Below are 23489 nucleotides of genomic sequence, written 5' to 3' on the forward strand. Positions count from 1 at the left end.
CGATAGTTCTTAAGGTATGCACTTTGGAGCCAATGTTTACTGCAATTTTTTGCTTCAAATGATCGTTCCTGTATCCCTAAATATTAACCATTCCTTCTGCGACACTCTGTTATCAATTTGTGGACAGATGGCACAGATCAATCACAGAGCTATTAATATGAAATTCTGGATTATCAACCATATTAAAATTCCTAATGAGGACAGATGATCAGCAAGCATGCAACAACAGTTGTTGTTAGAACTAAATGCCTTAATTAATTTGTAAGAAATCATTATAGAAAATTGTTTACAAATGAAATATTACCAATAAAACCAGTAAACTAATTAAATTAGGATTGTAGGAGTAAAATGCTCTACAAAAGCATCAAAAGAAAAGACTATGATTGTTTGGAGAGAACTTATGGGAGGAACGGTGGAAAGAGATTAACAAAGCAGTTTCTGTATATCTAAAAAAATCTTTCTTAAATATATGACTTTTCTGCTAAATATGTAAATGTAAAAATAAACAGAAGTATAGACAAGTGAATAAAGTGAACATTTACAAGGAAGAGAGACTATCTAATTCTGATGACAGACTGTAGCCAAGGATTGCATTTTCATTACCAGCGTCTGTCTTACAAAACAAGCAAGACGTGTACTATACAGTGGTAATAAAAACAGTCCACATTAGAATATTGTTAAACAAGACAGATGTAACATTCATGAAAAGGAATTTTAGTTCACATGTGTTAACAGTGGAACTACTGATGATACACTGAAGTAAATAAAGATAAAACCAATGATTAATTCCTCTTCAGTACTTTCTAATTAACTCTCATAGATGGATACAGTAGATTTACACACAGAGGGACTGTTTACACAGCAGATAATTTTTTGTAACTGTGAAAATCATGCAGAGATCATCATCATCATCATCCTTCCAAGTATCAGGCTTCCTGACCTGTTACTGTCTCATCATGAAGTTCTCCTGGCATCATCTCACTGGTCAACTTAGCGATCTTACACTGTGGGGTGGCAGTGTACCATGGATTTTGGAATCCTCTTTGAGCTCATTAGTTATGAGTTTTTACTTCAACTGTTTTCATAGTTTAGAATATAATGTGCTATGGGATCCTTTTTAAGTTCAGTAATAATAATAATAATAATAATAATAATAATAATACTTTATTTAACATCATATGATTCATTGGTTATGTACTAATACAGGTTAGAATTCTTGACGCATAATACAATAATACATTCTTCTAAATATGTAATTGATTAACAAAATGATTAGATTACAAAAAATAAAATGGTTTGCTTAAAACTATTTATATATTTTTTCAAAGCATTTCTTATTTTGCATGAAAGGATGATATTCTTCTGATGTGGTAAAAGGGAACTTGTAAAAGGAGTTTCTTCAGCTGAAATTTAAGCTTCATTGTGGGAAGGGTCATTACTGTACTGGGCAGTGCATTTGCTAATTCTAAACCTGCATATTGTGGATCCTTTTCATAGAGTTCTGTTCTGTGGCTGCTTATGAAAATTTTTCTTTATTTCTGCAATTTTACTCATGGAAATAAGAACAAATGTTGGGCTGCTGTCTTTTAACAAGTAATGTGGCTTTTAGAATGTACTTGTTTACTACAGTTAACACAACAGTTTTTTGAAACAAACCATGGCATAATCCCTTATATTTCACTGTGCACATGTTTCTTACAACCCTGTTTTGAAGTAGCAATAACTTATTTAGATTTGCTTTGGTTGTTGCTCCCCAAATTTCTATTCCATAATTCTGGTGAGAGGAAAAGAAATCGTGATATCAAGTCTTTAGGACAACAGTCTCTTTGCAGAACTTGCTAATCATATTAACTGCAAATATATTCTTAAATAATTTAAATGACAGAGTGTCAACACATGTGTCCCCATGTAGGTTGCTTTGAATTGTTAAGCCAATGAATTTTACACTCAACTCTTGCCTGTGTATAGTTTAATTTCATCATTGGAACTATTGTTACTGAACTCCATGAACCATGTTTTCCTGGTGCTTGCATTTGTGTGGCTTTATTAAAGTATTGAAAAGTTTCATTTGTCGCATTATTACAATGGGTGTGTAGTTTGTTAAATGATTTCTTTTTACACACAATAGGCATATTATCTGCATGCGAAACTACTTTGGAACATTGAGTGAAATGTTTTGTTATTTACATAAATCAAAAACAGAACAGGACCCTATACAAAGCCCTGGGGCACTCCATATTTTATATTAGCGAGTTTGGATTTGTGGACATGACTTTCAATTTTAAGTAGTACAAACTGGTTTTGTTGCTCAAGTAAGACTTTGTTAAGTCATGAGCAGTGCCTCTGATGTCAATGTTCCATAGCTTAGCTAATAGGATAGTAGCATTCACACAGTCAAAAGGTGTCTCAAGGTTGAGTATGTACCTGCAACATTTTACTTGTTCTTGATGTCAAATATTACTGCTTCAGTTAATGGAGCAGCTGATGTGATAGTTGATTTACATTTTAAGAAACCATTTCGATTTTCAAACATTAGGTTGCACTTATTGAGAATGTTTATAATTCTTTTAAATATGACTCCCTTCAACATGTCATTATTTTTGTGATCCTATTTGCCATAAGAAAAGCCAATATATTGTTAAAGAGTGCCAATTCATCTGGTTGTGACAGTATTTCTAGTAGAGTAATAACCCTTCACATGACAAAAGACTTTTTACAGCATAACAATGAAATATGTAAATATACAGGCTACCATCTGGGAATAGCAATGAATAAATCTGCTCAGTTTACTATATATTTTGAAGTCTGCAGTGAGGTATGGGATGGTAAAATTTTTAACAGTGAATCAGGAGAAAAACAATTATATGTGGTCATCCCAGTTGTTTATAGTGGTATATATATATATATATATATATATATATATATATATATATATATATATATATATATATATATATATATATATACACTCTTACAGGAGTATATATATATATATACTCTTACAGGATTAAACTCTTGTGTTGAATTGATAGGACAAACTTTGAACTATTTTCTTAATGTTTTAGTGACTCAAGGGATACTTCCTGGCAGATTTGGAAATGCAGTAGTTATGCAGTGACAATCTTGTACCAGCTGACATATAGCTATGTACAACATTTTCTTTGTGTCCACTCTGTGAGGACATACTACTTACACCACATGTCAGCCAGTTTCGTATGCTGGTAAGTATAGCGTTTGGGACTCATGCTGGAAAATCTACCTTATGCAAGAGTTTACAGTAGGGGTAAAGGGAGGTTAAGGGAGTAGGAAGGGTAGTACAGACTGGGAAGGCCGTGGCCATAGATGGGACTAGCAGACAGAAGTTTAAGCTAGAAAATTTGTGAATCTGAAGGTTATACTGGAGGGACTGTTTCCGAACTCCTTAGTTAAAAAACAGTAGTTGCTGGGGTAGGGGTCAGAAGAGGGTTAGGGTATGGACATACAGATACTGAAACAGTTGTTGAAGACAGTGATGCTGCTACTGAGGTGACTGGTGAAATAAACCTACCACAATGTGAACATGCTCATTAATACAGCTCAAGAATTAACACAGTTTTTTGACTTGTTATTTGCTTTTATGTGCCCATTCATCTGTTGGAGAGTAGTTGTCTTTAAAAAATAAACATACATGTGAATTTGCTTTAAGCCTGCCTAAACTGGATAAGGTGAGAAAATACTGTTGGGTTTACCATGTAAAAAAAAGCAATTCTGAATCTTTATGAGAAAAAGCACAAATGTAGTTGTTCTTTTTTAATAAGAAGACATTTCCAATAATACCTACTATATACTCAGTTCTTCCACTATGTACTAAAGAAAAAAATGCAAAATTACCTACACATCCTTACAGAGATCATTATATAGTGGAAATAACAGCACAGCTTGCAAGTCCCTCTGGACAATACACTCACTGAAGAAGAACTGAGTCATTGCTTGGATGAAATTGCAACTATTTTTCTTGAATGACATATATCCTTAATCAGTTTTGCTGAGTCTCTTGGTGTCCGCGTTCTGTGTGGATGACTGAAGTCAACTTGATACAGACCAAATTTCTCACTGTTGATAGACACATATATGGTTAATAGTAAATGCTCTATTTGTCTGATGAACATATAGTGAAAAGTAACTCAAAAATAATAAGACTGTATATATATTCTTTCCCTGCTTTCAAAGTAAGTAGATGTACCTATAGAAATTAAGCCAAGAATGGAAATAAATTATTATTAAATATAATTAACTGTTTGCTTATAAAGAATGTGTGAAAAATTAGTAATAACTGTTCTCTTATTGTACAGAACATAACAACTCTTTAGAACCAATGAATTAAAGTCATTAGTGGAAAAGGTGGCATTTCTAATGTCTGCTGTAATGTTATCTATAGCCAGTAAAAATATCCAAGAATCAGTTAAGTATTAAAAGATGTATCTGACAATAGGACAATATATTGGTCCTAGAATATTTATGACTACCACTGATTTGCAGATGGATGAAAGTACACATTTATGTAAGGTGATATTGCAGCAGTGCATTAGAAAAGGCACCATGAACACTGGCAGTTTCAGTCACATAGTCTTCAATAACTACATCTTTTTGAATGTGTGTTGGCAGTACTGCTAAAGTAAAGATAATTGAGATTTTGAAGCATTGCTAAATCTTATTATTTTTTTGATAAGAAGCTACTACCTATAGTAGTAGTCGCTAACTAGAAAATTAATTTTACAGCATCTGCATTTGTAAAAGCATTAGGATATGTAAGTTCAGAATAGTTAAGTACCAGAAAGTGATAGTAGATGGCATTCCAGGAACAACAAGAGTAATTTTTGTAGTAAACAACAATCGATATTTAGATCAGTTACTAGTCACTACTAATTTATCTCTGAGGATATCTGGTGGACTGGGATGAAACTTCAGTGAATAGTTTTGTACATTGACCATGGATACCTCAGCCTAGAAGTTTTAATTGAAATAACTGTTTTGCCACTACTACCTTTAGTCCAAATCTTATGATACTGATGTGACAAACACACCTTAACCTCATCTCAATCACTGTTGTAGTAACCAGTTAATTTATAATTATTTGTTGAAAAATATGTATTAATCAAATGCATAGTGGACTCTGTAATTTTTATACACCTTATGCACTTGTTTCTTCCATAAAATAAGTATCTGAAGTCAGTGAATCATGATCAAAGTAGATGACTGTGAATAACATGGATGGCTGAAGATTAATGAATGAGTGCTAACAATAGTTGAAGCAAAAAATGGTAATCTACTTACCAGATAAATAAGAATAACTGAAGTAAGGTCTGCAGACATAGAGATGAAAAATGTAGTCATCTTGCTAGAATTAAAAATTATTTTATTTGTTTACTCATGCAACTTCAAGGCTGGTGAAAGCCTTCCTAGATGACTGATATTGAGTAGCTTCCAGGTAGGTATCATAAGGGTTACTGTTTAGTGCAGGTAATTGTGACGAATGTGAGTATAGTGTAATATCACATTCTATCTGTTGACGGGAGAACAGTACGGATAAAACTTAGTGTCAACATTTATGCTATAACCCTTCTTGAGTTTTTTCTCTCATTTCAAACAAAGATATGAGGTATAATGGAAGGAAGTTAGTTATTCTAAGACGCAGGATGGACGATAAAAAAGAATTGATGAATGGTAACAATGAGCAGTCAAAAAATTGATGTTTAAAAATGATTGGAAAGAAATTACATGTTAATTGGTGGAAATCGAATGAAAAATGTAGAAGGCCTACAAGCATAAAAAAATAAAGTGAGACAAAGGGAAGAAAAGTGGGAGTGAGGAATAAAGAAAAAAAGATAGACCCAACCAACAGAGAAAGGGAGTATGCAGAATCCATATAGAGAATGAGACAAAAGAACAATGCAAATTATGATGGAGCAGCAGAAGGGAAAGAAACTACACAAATTAAAGGTTGTGAATGACATGTTGCAGAATAAGTTTTTCTTCCATAATTCTGAAGCAATTGTGTCAAGGAAGGGATCCAGATGAGTTGTAAGACTGTCTTTGTTGTTACACTTCCTATCAGTTTTCAAAATAGTAATTTGTGATGTGAATATAGAATGACTCATACCGATTTATCATGTGAATGATCCATGGAGCATGAAACTAACTAACCAACTGCTATATTTATAATTTTTTAGAAGGCGCAAGTGATGTGGTACTTACCATGAATAATATTTTTATAGTTCCATGTCTACAATGTCAGTATAACCCACCTAATGATGAATGTTTGTGCTTAGAATCTAATCAAAGGAATTATGATTACTCAAATGGTGTTGCTGACCATTTCTGCTACTAACAATGTCAGATGTCAAGTTTCAAGTGTTAAAAAATTCAACAAGGAGCAACGTCATGTGAACTGTAATATGTTAGTCAGATGCAATGGTTATGCATGCTAGTACTTTGACTATCACAGTTTTGCAGAAAAGAACTACTGTCATCTTCAGTACAATTTGTCTGAAAGTAAAAAGTGTGAAAGTAAAAAGTGTCCAACTGTTCTAAGAATGAAGCCAATTTACCCTTGTACTGCAATTTGGGAGTGATATACTTGACCAGTGAATACTCAAACTTACTTGTTAATCTTCTAAGCCTTCCAGTCTGTGCATAAATGCTTTATAATAAGGATACATGTTGTATAAAAGTTCGCATATTACCTGTAGCCCCTGGCCCATTCAAAGTTGTCAAGAACACTCCACACTGTGTAGCCAAGGATGTTGCATCCATTATCAACTGAGTCAAGTACTGCATTCAGATATTTCTGTAAGGAATAATATATATAAGAGAACAATTTCAGGTGGTTCCATCTCGCTTACTGCAAAGTCACAGAATAATTGTATCATGGTTGCTTCACAAAATTAAAAAAAGTTCTGGGTCATCATTATATTCCTGTTTTCTACTAATTTTATGAACAACTAGTCTGAGTTTTTAAAACCAGTAAGGACATACCATTTCTGTGACAACACTGCCTCTTATAGGTAATTGTATATGAAACTAGGCATAATATAAATCTGAGAGTCCTGCCTCTCTTTCCCAACCTTTCCTAGCCTACACCTCTTTTACACCTGCAAAAACTACAAATAATTATTTGTACTTTGATATGTGTGTCAGCAATGATGGAATTTCACCTACTGAAGGTGAGCCTCCTTGTCTCCTTGCAACAATACAGATTTCTCAAGTTAATTCTCTTTTTAATATGGGCAAAAGAATTTCATACTTCTTGATCTGTCTTTCATTGGAAATCTTGTAAGAAATAATTTTTGAGTTATAGAGGCTGTACTCAGTCTTTTATTCCAAGTTTTCTTGGTTTGCACTGATTGCCTTACAGAACTGAAATATTTTGCTCATTTTATTTGTCTGGTTCCATAAGTGCAAACAATTATGCAATTTCAACACTACATCTGCATGGATACTCTGCAAATCACACCCTATCCACATTTTTCCAGAATCTCTACACTTTCTTCCCTATTCGGTTCAAACCAACAAGCCACCATCCTTGATGTTGATCTCCACCTCAAAGGTGGCTACATCAGTACCTCTGTCCATATCAAATCTTATCAACCACCAGCAATACCTTCACTTCGACAGCTGCCAACCATTCCATGCTAAGAAGTCCCTTCCGTACAGCCTAGAATCCCCCCAATGTCTGTCACATCTGCAGTGATGAGCGATCCCTATCAAAATATACCGAGGGTCCACTGAGGTCTTCACAGACCATAATTGCCCTCCAACCTTGTACAGAAACAAACCTCCCATGCCTTATATCTCCTGTCACCCACTTTGCAAAGTCCCACCATCCAGCCTCAGAGGAGTATTGCCCTCATGACTCAGTACGATCCAGGACTGGACCATTTGAATCACATTGGATGCCAGGGTTTTGACTACCAGTCATCATGCCCTGCCAACCATTCCATGCTAAGAAGTCCCTTCCGTACAGCCTAGAATCCCCCCAATGTCTGTCACATCTGCAGTGATGAGCGATCCCTATCAAAATATACCGAGGGTCCACTGAGGTCTTCACAGACCATAATTGCCCTCCAACCTTGTACAGAAACAAACCTCCCATGCCTTATATCTCCTGTCACCCACTTTGCAAAGTCCCACCATCCAGCCTCAGAGGAGTATTGCCCTCATGACTCAGTACGATCCAGGACTGGACCATTTGAATCACATTGGATGCCAGGGTTTTGACTACCAGTCATCATGCCCTGCCAACCATTCCATGCTAAGAAGTCCCTTCCGTACAGCCTAGAATCCCCCCAATGTCTGTCACATCTGCAGTGATGAGCGATCCCTATCAAAATATACCGAGGGTCCACTGAGGTCTTCACAGACCATAATTGCCCTCCAACCTTGTACAGAAACAAACCTCCCATGCCTTATATCTCCTGTCACCCACTTTGCAAAGTCCCACCATCCAGCCTCAGAGGAGTATTGCCCTCATGACTCAGTACGATCCAGGACTGGACCATTTGAATCACATTGGATGCCAGGGTTTTGACTACCAGTCATCATGCCCTGAAATGAGGAATGTCCTATCCACTGTCCTTCCTACCCTTCCCACAGAGGTATTGTGCCACCCAGCAAACCTACAAAATATTGTCGTCAATCCCTACACAAACCCTGCTCCCAACACGTTGCCTCTTGGCTCATATCCGTATAATAGAGCTAGATGCAACACTTGTCCCATACATCCTCCCACTACCACCTACTCCAGTCCGGTCACAAGCATCACCTATCCCATCAAACGCAGGGCTAACTGTGAAACCAATCATGTTATCTCCAAGCTAAGTTGCAACCACTGTGCTTTATTCTACATGGGTATGATAACAAACAAGCTGTCAGTCCACATGAATGGTCATCGACAAACTGTGGCCAAGAAACAGCTGCACAAACCTGTTGCTGAGTACCCTGCCCAAGATGACATTCTTCATTTCAGTGACTGCTTTACAGCTTGTGCCATCTGGATCCTTCCAACCAACACCATCTTTGTTGACCTGCACAAGTGGGACCTCTCCCTGCAATATATCCTACATTCCCATAACCCTCCTGTCCTCAGCCATTGTTAGTCATTGTCCTCACCCCACCCATCTAACTCCTTCCCTGTTCCCATCCTAGCACTACACAGCCCTCTATTCCACGAAGACACCCACCATCTTTTTACTTCTCTCCTTTTCTGCTAACCCCCATGCCCTCCATCGAGCCTTCTGACTGCTCCTAGCTATCCTACTCTCTCTCCATCTCGTTCCTGTATGCTTCCAGAAACGGCACTGTACTGTTTGGATCCCTGCTATTCCTCCCCCTCCCCACATTTCGTTCTGCCTATCTGCAACTCAGCATCTCTGTATCTGATGTATAAACAAGATTCTAAATTTTTTCTTTAAATCTGTAACAGCCTGAGAGTGCACTATCAGGAGCTGCTTTTAACAGAGGAAGAAGTTTTGCCCTTTGAATGATCCTATAAAATAGAGTTACAGAAGTTGCCAATACAGCACAGCAGTGAACCCAAAGATAATTTACTTGGAAAATGGAACAAAAATAAAGGAAAGCAAACCAAAAGACTGTTTGCAAGCATGGTAAAAAGTATAATATAAAACTAGTGGATCTGGCAATATTTCACAGTTGCTAAATAAGTTTGTTTGGGAATTGGATGAATGTTGTAATCTCTTCAACCTCCCCCCCCTCCCCCCACCAACCTCTCTGTCTGATTGTCTCTTCTTTCTTCCTATCTATCTCCACTTCCTTAAACCCCCCCCCCCCCCCCCCCCACCCCCCTCTCTGACTTCAAATCTTGTTTATTGTTACTGCAAATGAAATCGTGACTGGAAATGGAATTTGCATAAAATGAGTGAGTAAATTGCTGGGATATTTGGTATATGAGATAAGAGAGAAACCTCTCCAGCTGATGGATCTGTGAGGAAACAGTAGCTTAAATGGCAGTATTTCACATAGTGTTAGACTGTGAGTGGGTTGGATGGTTAAGTTTTGGATGATTCAGACTCTGTGGCAATATTCTAATCCTTAAGCTGATAAGCTATAAATACAGCTTTCCTGTTTACCATTAAAATGGACCATGAGGAAGAAAAATAAAATCAGCACATTGTTGAATATACAATTTTTGTCTGAAATTATATATGAAAAGAAAGAACACAAATGGGAGAAACAATTTGTCTAATGCTTTAAATGCCCTGATAATGTAGCTAAAACTGGCTGTAAGAAAAAAAATGAAATGGCACATTTTCACAGCTCATGTCAGTACAACATTATTTTTCTTGCAGTACGTTTTAACAGGTAAACCTATACACTGTTGTTCGGAAAAAAAGGCTATGTATGTCCAAATGGTTATCAGCATGTTGTGTAAAATCTGAAATAAATTGGTCAAGGACTTTTTGATAGTTTTACTAAAGTTTCCCTTTTATGTATTACATCTTCATTTATCTTTATGTATAAAAATGGATGTTGGTATATTCGTTTCAGATTAATAACTTCGACACTATTTTCTGATTACCAAGAAAGTTGACACATATCTGTATTTTTTCTTGGAGAATGTTTTTATGCTCTCCCCGTTGCTGTAACTCGTCATTATATGGCGATAGAGCACATTTGAAATGCCACCCAAAAAATGAAATATTGTCAGACAAACCAGACATGCACGGCAACAGTCAGCCAATAGAGCTGCTAAAACATCTAAACATTTGAAGAGCAAGATGAATGAGTTGAAAGCCTGTGAATGCAGGATGTGAAGCTGAATGTGCATGGCAGAGTCAATCCGGAGCAAAAATCACACTCAGGAAAGCAATGTTCAGTTATGATAAAGATTACAGTTACAGAATGCATTACAGTGCTGACATTGATTCAATGACTATTTTGTGTTTTAACTGTTGCACTTCGAAGTTTCAAAAAGAAATGGGTGGCATATGTTGCTCCAATAGCAACTCAATTTTTACCACCACTGGCTGAGCCCCAAGAACCGCTTTAATTTGTGTGACTGGAGCTACTCGGGAGGCCAAACACTTTCTATAGCATATTCAGAAATACAACTCATGCTTTTGAATGACATTGTTTGGAATGACAAATATTGTGAAGTATGGTAATTTCTGTCCGTGCTCAAAGTTCAAGGATAACTGTGCCATCAGATTGGTACACTTCTTCCAGTATCTGGATAAGATCCACAGTTTTTGCAAATTCATCTCATGGAAAATGTGGAGGAAGAGATTGGTGAATGATGCACATTTATTGCAGCAACACATCAGAAAATTATTGCTGGATTACAAGAGCACAACTGTTTGGCCTATGATTTCAAATCTGCAATCAACAGTGTAAAAGTGGATGACTTAAAGGTCATTTTTAATCTGTTCAAGGTAAATAGATAGACATAAGCAGGGCAACATCTGCCAGTTTCACTAGTTTATTATATATATAAAAAAATACATACAGCCTTTGTCCATTTGAAAGGTTAAATGGAGCATCGAGTAAATATTTGAAGTAAATCAGTGAAGAACTTTTAGATATTTTTTGTAACTGTTTTAAGACATCTTGTCTCTATGTAGTAGTATAGATACATAAAGATTTTTGATTAAAAAGAAAAGGAGAACCTCACTGTTATAAATTAAAAGTATCTTGTAATATTATGCACAAAGGAATTTGTATCCAAGGTTTATTTATTTAAGGATCAGTAAAATATTTAATAGTTATATTCCTAAGTGGATGATAAATGTTCAACGACCAATGAATCTCTGTTGTTTTAATATATGTGTGTCTCCATAGTACTCCACAGCAAAGCAAATTAAAATTTTGGTTTCATTTTTTCCTCTGTCAGTGCTTTGTGGACAAAACAACCATAAGTACAATCTACTAATAACTACATACATGTGAGCAGTAATCGAATATCCATGAGTAACTACTGGTGTGGCCATGATTGCCCCTACAATCCAGGGCAGTGTTGACTGCAAATTATGCGAATCTGCAAGTGGAAGGTTTCAGAAATACATTGCAGATTTTCTCCAGGTGATTTAAACACTTTTTTGCTAGTGATGATGGGTAGGTTCACTACGTAACAACAGCAAGTCACATTAACAGGAAGAGATGTGGTGTGGTCACAGGTTTGTTTGAACTATGGGAGGAGGTCATGGAGGTGCTGAAATAACTGAACTAGTGGATGCTTGAAGATAGATGCTAACTATCATGGAAAAACGTACTTACAAAATTTCAAGATCCAGAATTAATGAAGAATCCAAAAATATATTTCAACTCCATATTTTAATGCCATGGGGACCATGACAATAAGATTAGACTTGTTACAGCTGTAATGTAACAGCCTTGAATTGTGTATACGAGTACGCAATACACAGTTTTTAGTGTATTACTTGATACACTGTATAAAATGTTGTGTTATTGTATGATTTAATTTGACATTATTATTTAAAATTATTTGGAACATTGGAGGATTATATATGGACTGGTGCTAAACACATCATATCATTAACAAAACAATTATTAACAGTGATGGAAGTAAAGTATTTTTCAGTTTATATTCATTTAGCACAAAATTTTCAAATTTAAAAGTATAGTAACTCAATTATTTAACAGTCATTTTTGTATTAAATTTACTTTTTGAAAATTCAGAAAGTCAGCACAAAAATCCAAACTGTTTAGTAATGTATAACATAATGTAAATAGTCATTTGGAGCATAAAAATGTGACTTTATTCCTGGCATGCATATAAATGTAAGTAGTTGAAATAATCAAGTAATTTAGTTGAAATTTACATATTTTACAACTGACTGTCTACAGTTAAAATTTTATTAGAAAAGCAAGTTATTAAATGACACAAATCGCATAAACAACTTCCCACCTTATTGGAAACCGAACTGTTAATTTTCTGTGAAAATGTATTTTTTCTATACAGTTTTATACAATGTATGAGTACCTATAAGATAATATTATGAATTGATATTTTACTGTATAAGGAGCATTGTAGGGCCAAAGCAGTTGTTAGTTATGGATTGTGTCATAGGAGTTTTTAATGAGAGTGCAAGTTTCGGTTAGTTGGAAAGAATAAATGAAGAAAATGTGTCAGTGTATTAGTGTTGGATCATTTTATTTTTAAAAGTTAACCTACAGGCATTGTTAAAAAATTCAGCATTATCCAAAAATGCAATGTCCTAGTACATCTGCCAACCAAAAGTGAACAATTCAATCACCTCTGAACTCTTTAAGATAAGTAATGTTTACCGCTCAAAAACATCAATGATTACAATGATTAGTAAACTCCTCAATTAATTGTTGAGGAAAATGTAGTCTGTAAATAGAAATTGGCACCAAATCCTTATGTTCTATTGGAGAGTAGGGACATTTCATGGTGCACTCACAGACATTTAAGCAACCATTCTTCCCACACTCCACACACAAATGGATTGGGAAGAAACATTAATATGGGTTCCAATGGCAAGTACCCTCCAATGGGACGTACCCTCTACCATAATTCCACAGTGTTTTACAGATATTTATCCATTTTGTAGAAGTAGAAGTACAAATATGTTTTGCTATGAAATCAATGGAAAAATGAGCTGTTTGAAGACAAAGCATAGCAATTTTGTGATTACATGAAGAGAAAAATTCACAATGGGAAAAGTAATACATAAAGAGTCAGAACTGCTAGCCAATAACTATCTACAGGAGGAAAGGATTGTGAGAGAAAAAAGTGGTGACTCTGTCTTAGTTTCTTCTCCTTCCTGAGGAAGCAGCTAATAATTTTGAAAGATAAGATAGATAAGATAGTGTTGTTATTTTTTTATACATGTCTTCTGGCAGTACTAAATATCTTGCGAATACACTCCTTGGGTTTTCCACCAGATAGCCTTGTGCAATATTTCACTGAGGCAACTATTCAACAGCTTCAGGCAGTGATAGTTGCTGTTGTCACTGCTGCAACATGCGACTGATGATAATTATCTGGTGGCATCAAACTTTATCAGGTTAGGAGCAGGAAGTATGCATGTATGAAAAGGTGCTCACAGCTGGATGAAAACAGCACTCATAGTGCCCCTGTCCAGAAGCCACAGAAAGGCTTTCTGTGCTTGTGATGTGGGCAACGACTGTGCTGCTGGATGCTCCTGTGGTTAAAAGCTGAATTAAATATCTGCAGTGTGGTGCACTGGGTCATAAATCAGAAGATATTGTTTCTCTTGTTTTAGTTTAATGACAGCCAGTGCTGGATTCTAGATGGCACTTAACTGAAACCTGCATCCCTATTGGTAAGATTGTCTGCTGTATGATATGTATGGCTGCCTTAAAAACACAGTCCCATAATTACAACAATGGGGATGAAACTTAAGTCTTAAAACATTTGATGCTCCAAGTTCAGGCAATGCTCCACTAGACTGATTTATTAGGGTGGCCTAGGCATGTATGATGACAGTGTTCAACACAATATTCCTACACTGTTCAACATGTGTGCCCTATATAATACAGCCCACATTTGCGTGGAATCTTTTATGGAGCACATTTCCTAAGGTCAAGATTCCTCAATTTTTTTGGTGGGCAAAAAACACTCTTGAAACTTCCTGGCAGCTTAAAACTGTGTGCTGGACCGAGACTCGAACTTCAGACCTTTACCTTTCGTGGGCAAGTGCTCTACCAATTGAGCAACCCAAGCACGACTCACGCCCCGTCCTCACAGCTTTACTTCCACCAGTACCTCGCCTCCTACCTTCCAAACTTTACAGAAGCTCTCCTGCTAACCTTGCAGAACCAGCACTCCTGAAAGAAAGGATACTGTGGAGACATGGCTTAGCCACAGCCTGGGGGATGTTTCCAGAATGAGATTTTCACTCTGCAGCGGAGTGTGCACTGATATGAAACTTCCTGGCAGATTAAAACTGTGTGCCAGACCAAGACTCAAACTTCGGACCTTTGCCTTTCGCGAGCAAGTGCTCTCCGCTGCAGAGTGAAAATCTCATTCTGGAAACATCCCCCAGGCTGTGACTAAGCCATGTCTCCGCAGTATCCTTTCTTTCAGGAGCGCTAGTTCTGCAAGGTTAGCAGAAGAGCTTCTGTAAAGTTTGGAAGGTAGGAGGCGAGGTACTGGCGGAAGTAAAGCTGTGAGGATGGGGCGTGAGTCGTGCTTGGGTAGCTCAGTTGGTAGAGCACTTGCCCATGAAGACACGTGCTTGTCAAATAATACCACCCTTATTAAGTGTCAATATGGTTTCAGTTGCAAACTGTCAAGGGTCAAGGTTATAGAAAATACTATTTCTTTTTTGGGAGCATATTTTGACTCAAAATGGCATGTTGAAGCCATGATAGTTGATTCCGTAAACCATAAAATATCACTCGCGAAACTATGATGTGATGATATTAAGAACTTGAAACTCTCCTATACGAACTCCTTCCTCAGAAACCAAAAACAAATTATATGCTGCAACAGTCAACAGTGACAGTTTCTGAGTGCTACTCTTCAGATATTCCTCAAGGATTAGTGCTTGCACAGTTGATATTTCCTTATATTTGTAAATGACCTGCCTTGTAACATGCCATGTAAATCTGTCCATTATGCATATGACAGAGGTTGCATAAATTACAAGAACGATATGATCAAACTGAAGCTAAGTACCAAAGAATACCTTTAGTAATTGAATACTTAGTTTGCAACTAATGTACTATCTATTAATCATTACTTATTAAAGATGCTAAACATAATTTTCATTTTATCCAGTGTTCACACTGAGTGCATCTTTAAGACATGTGTACTGGTATCTGAAGAACGTTTCTTTAGTTCTTATTATACTTTCTGTCATTACCATCTAAGATGTGACATTATTTTGTGACAGAATTATCCTAGAAATAATTTATTTTGCATGTCTGGAATTTCAGGAACTAAAATATATGTGGTTCCTGTTTTGGAGAGTTATATATACCAACAGCCCCCTCTCTCTGTGCATGCAGTTGTCTTTTATATATAAAGTAAACTTTCATATGTATAGCCTAAGGCAGTCAGCACATCAATAAAATACTCATCAAGCATTGAAGATACAACTGTTGAATTATGAGGTTCAATTAAATGAAACATGGCCAGTGAGCCTACCTTTGCCTTACACGTAAAGTGGCACCATGTAACTGCATGTATGGTGGCGCCATCAATTGGTAGAGAGACTGACGTGTGTGCACCATTTGATGTTGCATAGCACCAGTGTCGTTTCACATCAAAGAGAAGGTGGTCACACAAGTTATTGTCCACTATCGAACATGCAGGCGAGTAAGTGGGAACAACGAGTAGTGATTCAATTTTTGGAGGTGGAGGGAGTTGGTGGCCATGAAATTTATCAATAGATGAAGGCTGTGTATGATGAGTACAATCTGAGTTGCTCAAGTGTTGTGGAATGGCGCAAACGATTCCTTGAAGTACGCGAGTCACTGACAGACAATGCTTCTGCTGGCCAGGCTCATTGTGTCATCATGCTGGAAATGGTTGCAAAAGTGAATGCTTTAGTCTTGGACAACTGCAGAATCACTGTGGATGAGATCCATTGGTTACTGGATGTTAGCATTGGCACTGCTCACGCCATAATGCGTCAACACTTGAATGTTCGATAAATCTGTGTGACAGTGGGTTTCGCACCAACTGACTGCTGAAGAGTGCAATACTCGAATGGTGCTGTCTTTGCGTCATCTGAAACATTATCATGAGGAGGAGTACAGCTTTCTGTTGCGTATTGTTGCAGATGACAAAACATGGTGTCACCATTTTGAACCGGAAAGCAACGGTCAGAGCAAGGAGTGGAAACATGCGACTTCACCCTCTCCAAAGAAATCAAAGGCCATGCACTCCAGTTCTGGTAAGGTCATGGTGTCCTCCCTTTCTTACCACAAGCGCCCACTGCTTGTCAAGTTCCTGGAATGGGGAACCACCATCAATGCCCAGTTTTATCAAGCCACTTTACAGAACCTTAGATGAGCCATCAAGTTGAAACTCCGAGGCATGTTGTCCTATGGCATTATCCTCCAGCATGATAATGCCCACCCACACACGGTCAATGCAGTGAAGATGACATTGCAGCAGTTTTGGGGGGAAATGCTGGAACATCTACTGTACAGTTCTGACCTTTCACCAAGTGTCTTTCATGTGTTTGGACTTCTAAAAAAATTATCATGGACATTGATTTGCAATGGACAACAAAGTGTGTTACTGGGTCCTGGCCTGGATCCGACAGCAGCCTACTAGCTTCTTCAAGGATGGAATCGACCAGCTAATGTTGCGATGGAATAAATGTGCCAACAGTTTTGGTGACTGTTTTTGAGTATGTGTACCGTGTATAACTACATTTTTGAGTTAGTAAAATTGTTACCGTTACTTGACACTAGTGACTGGTTTTAATTTGAATGCCCGTTACAAGCAAAATGTTTTTTAAAATGGAGTTTTACTTGCCCATATGATAGAGCAGTTTAGAGTGTGATATTTGTTCTATAGATATTTATTAACAGGGACAATAAAACATGAAGAATAATCAGTACTCTAGGAGTGATTGGAGTGCCAAGGCTCACAGTGACTACTCCCACTGTGCAGCAGTGCTGCTCAGTCATTGCCCGAGTAGTGGATATTCTTCTCATTTTACTGTCCTTTTTAACGCATATTAATGAAACAAATATCTAACTGGGGCTGCTGCATCAAATGAGCATGTAAAATTTCACTTTAAAAATAGTTTAGTCTGTAATAACAATCAAATCAATGCTTTCCATTGGCAATGAGAATTGTATGAAAGACATGATTATCAGTTTTTTTTTTTTTTTTTTTTTTTGCTTTTTTTGGGTGATTCCAGCTACACAATGCAAAAATGAGATTGCAAGTCTCTGCTGAAACATCAGATAAAACACACCTGGTGACACTTAGCAGGGATACCTGGTATGTATAAACCTGTATAATACATTACCTTCATGTGTGCCTCACAAAAAGTTCTGTGACAAGTTTTTTGCATATCTAAGGTATCTGAAAAGTATTAAAAAGTAGTCTGATTTACTGAATATGAATGATGTATTGTTCCACATGTTTGTGATTATTAATGCATTACCAATACGCCTTTGTATATCATTTCATCACTTGATCATGCATATTTTAATTGATAATTTGTTGTGCCTGTACCATACAATATCAACAAGTTCATCAAGTTGTCAAGCCTAGTGTATAAAAGCCATTTTAAATTACTAATAACACCATACATTATATGCAAATGCTTAAAGATGGATGAATAAATAAATAGTACAGAAAACAGTTCTTGAAGATTCATAATATCCAGTTTCATATAAGCAAAAAATACAAGTTAGCACTAGAAATGGACGTTAATGGTTAGATACTAAATGAAACACTGTGTTAAAACTTCTTGGGATCCATCTGAAAAAAAAGTTAAAATGGAGTTGACACATAGATAAACCAATTAAGAGGCTCCATTCAGTGTATTTTTCTTTTGGAAGTTTCTTTTCTTGTGGTGACCTAAAGAGAAGAGAGTTAACATATTAAGTTGATCTTCCTGCTGTATTATGAAATTCTCTTCTGAGGCAGTGCACCTAAAGTAAATAAACTATTTATTCAGCAGAAGGGAGCAGTAAAAATACTGTGTAAAGTACATTGTTGTATCCCTTGCACAGATTTCTTTACGAATCTTGGAATTCTAATGCTGACTTTGCACAGTCACAATATAAGACATAAAAATAATTTTCATGTAGACTTTGCTCCCTTGGGTAATGTTCCAAGTGGAATTATATACTCTGATGCAAAGATAATCATCAAACTTCCATTTAACATGCAGAAATGTCGAATCCACAATTCAAGTATAGCAATTTCCCATTACCTGCTTGCCAAGCAGCAGTGCCTTTAAACACACACGACTATTGTCATGGCTGTACGTATATCATTTCCAGGAGCGAAGCTTCCAATAGAAGGTAGAAGTGGCTATTAATACAAATGGGGAGGAGCAGCTTTTCTTCTGCACAGCAGTGGGTTCACAAGATATTTAGTACTGCCAGAATACATGCATAAAAAGAAAAAATAACAACACTACCCTATCTTTCAGAACTATTTGCTCCTTCCTCAGGAAGGAGAGAGGGCAAGTTGGGGAAGAGTAAAGAGGAAACTAGGTCAGAGTCAACACTTTTTTTTCTCACAATACTTTCTTCCTGAAGATAGTTACTGGCTAGCAGTTCTGACTCATAATTTCTTAGTTTTCCTGTAATGAATTTTTCTCTTGATGTAATCACAAAATTGCTATGCTTTGTCTTCAAACAGCTCATTTTTCCATTGATTTCATAGCAAAACATATTTGTACTTCTACATCTATAAAATAGATAAACATCTGTAAAACACTGTGGAATTATGGTAGAGGGTACCTCCCATTGGAACACGTATTAATGACTCTTCCTATTCCATTTGCGTATGGAGTGTGGGAAAAATGGTTGCTTAAATGTCTGTGAGTGCACCATGAAATGTCCCTTCTCTCCAATAGAACATAAGGATTTGGTGCCAATTTCTATTTACAGACTGCATTTTCCTCAACAATTAATTGAGGAGTTTACTAATCATTGATGTTTTTGAGCGGTAAACATTACTTATCTTAAAGAGTTCAGAGATGTTTGTGTTGTTCACCTTTGGTTGGCAGATGTACTAGGTCATTGCATTTTTGGATAATACTGAATTTTTTAACAATGCCTGTAGGTTAACTTTTAAAAATAAAATGATCCAACACTAATACACTGACACATTTTCTTCATTTATTCTTTCCAACTAACCAAAACTTGCACTCTCATTAAAAACTCCTATGACACAATCCATAACTAACAACTGCTTTGGCCCTACAATGCTCCTTATACAGTAAAATATCAATTCATAATATTATCTTATAGGCACTCATACATCTTATAAAACTGTATAGAAAAAATACATTTTCACAGAAAATTAACAGTTCGGTTTCCAATAAGGTGGAAAGTTGTTTATGCGGTTTGTGTCATTTAATAACTTGCTTTTCTAATAAAATTTTAACTGTAGACAGTCAGTTGTAAAATATGTAAATTTCAGCTAAATTACTTGATTATTTCAACTACTTACATTTATATGCATGCCAGGAATAAAGTCACATTTTTATGCTCCAAATGACTAATTACATTATGTTATACATTACTAAACAGTTTGGCTATTTATGCTGACTTTCTGAATTTTCAAAAAGTAAATTTAATACAAAAATGACTGTTAAATAATTGAGTTACTATACTTTTAAATTTGAAAATTTTGTGCTAAATGAATATAAACTGATAAATACTTTACTTCCATCACTGTTAATAATTGTTTTGTTAATGATATGATTTGTTTAGCACCAGTCCACATATAATCCTCTATTGTTCCAAATAATTTTAAATAATGAGTAATTGATGTCAAATTAAATCATACAATAACACAACATTTTATACAGTGTATCAAGCAATACACTAAAAAATGTGTATTGCATACTCCTATACACAATCCAAGACTGCTACATTACAGCTGCAACATATAAATTTCAATGAATTTTGCAGTACAACAATTTAAATTACGTTTTAGTTAATTATAAACAAATTACTTTGAATGAGATGTTATTAACACTTTTTTAATTTGCTCTCACGTAGAGCTCTTATTTTAAATAATGGAAATGGAAATGCTGTGTGGCTAGGGCCTCCATTCGGCTAGACCGTTTCCCTGATGCAAGTATTTCCAGTTAATGCTACTTCGGAGACTTGCATGTTGATGGGGATGAAATGAAGATGATATGGACAACACAACAGCCAGTACCTGAGTGGAGAAAATCTCTGAACCAGCCAGGAATCGAACCCAGGCCAACAGGTATGACAATCTGTCATGCCGACCAGTCAGCTACCAGGAGTGGACATTTAAAATAATCATAATGAATAAACATTGTAGCTTTTCAGAAACGGGGGAGTGATAAATTTTCAAGAATATGTGGTGCAATATATTACAAAATTTCAAAGTTGCATTATTAACAAATGGCTTATTCCCATTAATTGCTAATATAAGTCAGGTAGTATATTAATGTGAAATTTAATGTGAGACAGTAAACTCATTAGTAGTAATTATTTTAAAGAGCAGTTTACTACTGAAACTGGGTATAGATATAACAGTATTAAGTCCACAAAGTTAAAAATTTGAGCTAAAATGACCTCTTCAGAGAATGTTGAATAAGGAATGAATTTCAGACAGGAATGGGGAGGTAGTCCCATTTCAAACAGACTCATCACTCTTTCCTTTACTGCATCGACAGACTCGAACCTGGTTCATTTGAGCGCAGACTTCAGTTTTGGGTGAGGAAGAAATCGCATGCTGCTAGGCAAGGCAAGTCGCTGATATATTGTTGCTTGCCAAAAACCTCTTCAGAGAACTTGTATTATGCGCCAGTGCATTGTCCTGGTGAAGATTCCATGAGCAATTCTTCCACAGATCTGGTCTCCTTCATCACACACATTCATGAACGGTCTTCAGAATAGTTACATAACAAGCTTGATTGACAGTCTGACCTTCAGGCACCCAATCAATACGGATAACACCTCACATATTGAAGAAAACAATCATCAATGCTTTGAATTTTGATTTGGTCATGATGCTTTCATCTTCCTATGTGACTGAGGGCTCTTCCAATGCACGAATTGTCATGTAGTCTCTGAATCAGTTTGGAATATCCATGTTTCATGACATGTAATTACTTCACTGAGATAATCAGAATCATTTTCAGTATTTTCAAGAATGTCAGCACAACAATCCTCTCGATGTTGCTTTTTCTCATTTTTGAGGATTCTTGGCACCACTTGAGCACAAACCTCTATCATGCCCAGATCATTGAGCAAAATTTGTTGACAATTTTCTTATTGATATGGGCAAGTTCTAAAATTTCTTGAATGGTCGGGCAGCCCGAACAATTCTAGTGACCTCCAGATTCTCTTTAGATTTCGAAATGGAAGGATGGCCCAGTTTTGGATCATGTTCAACATCTCCCCTACCATCATTGAACCTCTTAACCCACTTGAAAACTTGTGTATGAGATAGACTTGATCACCATAAAATTGTTTCAAGATCTCATAAGCTTCTATGGTGAATTTTCAAAGTTTTGTGAGGAATTTGTTAATACATTGTTCCACTTTAGAGTGTAGAATAATTCCAACAGAGCTAGGCACATGACCTGATTCTAAGAAGGCTCACAGCCAGACAAGTTTAAAATTTGATGCAAAAGTGTTATACTCCGTGTTTTATCTAAAGATTATTACAATAGCAACATAGAATTTGAGGACTTTCTGAAGCAACAGCTTCCAAGGATATCATATGGAGCAAGTAAGTTACTATGTGACTTTTCATTATCTGTGATGGAAATTTTCTAGTTTTCCTTCGTTTTTGTACTTGTGAATGGTGGATGCCCAAACTATTAAGTTGATCCTCCAATGGTAGATTGAGAATTCATGGTAGATTGAGAATTCACTACTACCACTGTCCAACTATAGTCAGGACTGGAGAAACTGTATATTTTTTCCCACTCAGCATCAGTGGTAATTAAAATGCTTCCCTCCTCTCACATTTAAGGTTGGCATTTTATCCTCAACAGCATAGCAGGGAAAGACTTACAGTGTTGTTGTTGTTGTGGTCTTCAGTCCTGAGACTGGTTTGATGCAGCTCTCCATGCTACTCTATCCTGTGCAAGCTTCTTCATCTCCCAGTACCTACTGCAACCTACATCCTTATGAATCTGGTTAGTGTATTCATCTCTTGGTCTCCCCCTATGATTTTTACCCTCCACGCTGCCCTCCAATACTAAATTGGTGATCCCTTGATGCCTCAGAACATGTCCTACCAACCGATCCCTTCTTCTGGTCAAGTTGTGCCACAAACTTCTCTTCTCCCCAATCCTATTCAATACTTCCTCATTAGTTATGTGAGCTACCCATCTAATCTTCAGCATTCTTCTGTAGCACCACATTTCAAAAGCTTCTATTCTCTTCTTGTCCAAATTATTTACCATCCATGTTTCACTTCCATACATGGCTACACTCCATACAAATACTTTCAGAAATAACTTCCTGACACTTAAATCTATACTCGATGTTAACAAATTTCTCTTCTTCAGAAACGCTTTCCTTGCCATTGCCAGTCTACATTTTATATCCTCTCTACTTCGTCCATCATCAGTTATTTTGCTCCCCAAATAGCAAAACTCCTTTACTACTTTAAGTGTCTCATTTCCTAATCTAATACCCTCAGCATCACCCGACTTAACTCGACTACATTCCATTATCCTCGTTTTGCTTTTGTTGATGTTCACCTTATATCCTCCCTTCAAGACACCATCCATTCCATTCAACTGCTCTTCCAAGTCCTTTGCTGTCTCTGCCAGAATTACAATGTC

The 23489-nt window shown here is 36.4% G+C and overlaps 1 protein-coding gene across 1 annotated transcript in view; it reads right to left on the bottom strand.

Annotated features, from left to right (window-relative positions):
• Positions 1-2987: 2987 nt before the first annotated feature.
• Positions 2988-23489, bottom strand: part of LOC124605414 (myrosinase 1-like) — a 184106-nt gene continuing 163604 nt past the window's right edge. Inside the window, exons 11-12 of the mRNA XM_047137070.1 lie at positions 6723-6826; positions 2988-4092 (exon numbers count right to left, since the gene is read on the bottom strand). Of these exons, the coding sequence (XP_046993026.1) occupies positions 3963-4092; positions 6723-6826 (234 nt within the window). The 3' untranslated portion in view covers positions 2988-3962. The remainder of the gene's footprint in view (positions 4093-6722; positions 6827-23489) is intronic.

This window comes from Schistocerca americana, chromosome 1, assembly GCF_021461395.2.
Source record: "Schistocerca americana isolate TAMUIC-IGC-003095 chromosome 1, iqSchAmer2.1, whole genome shotgun sequence".
Lineage (NCBI taxonomy): Eukaryota > Metazoa > Arthropoda > Insecta > Orthoptera > Acrididae > Schistocerca > Schistocerca americana.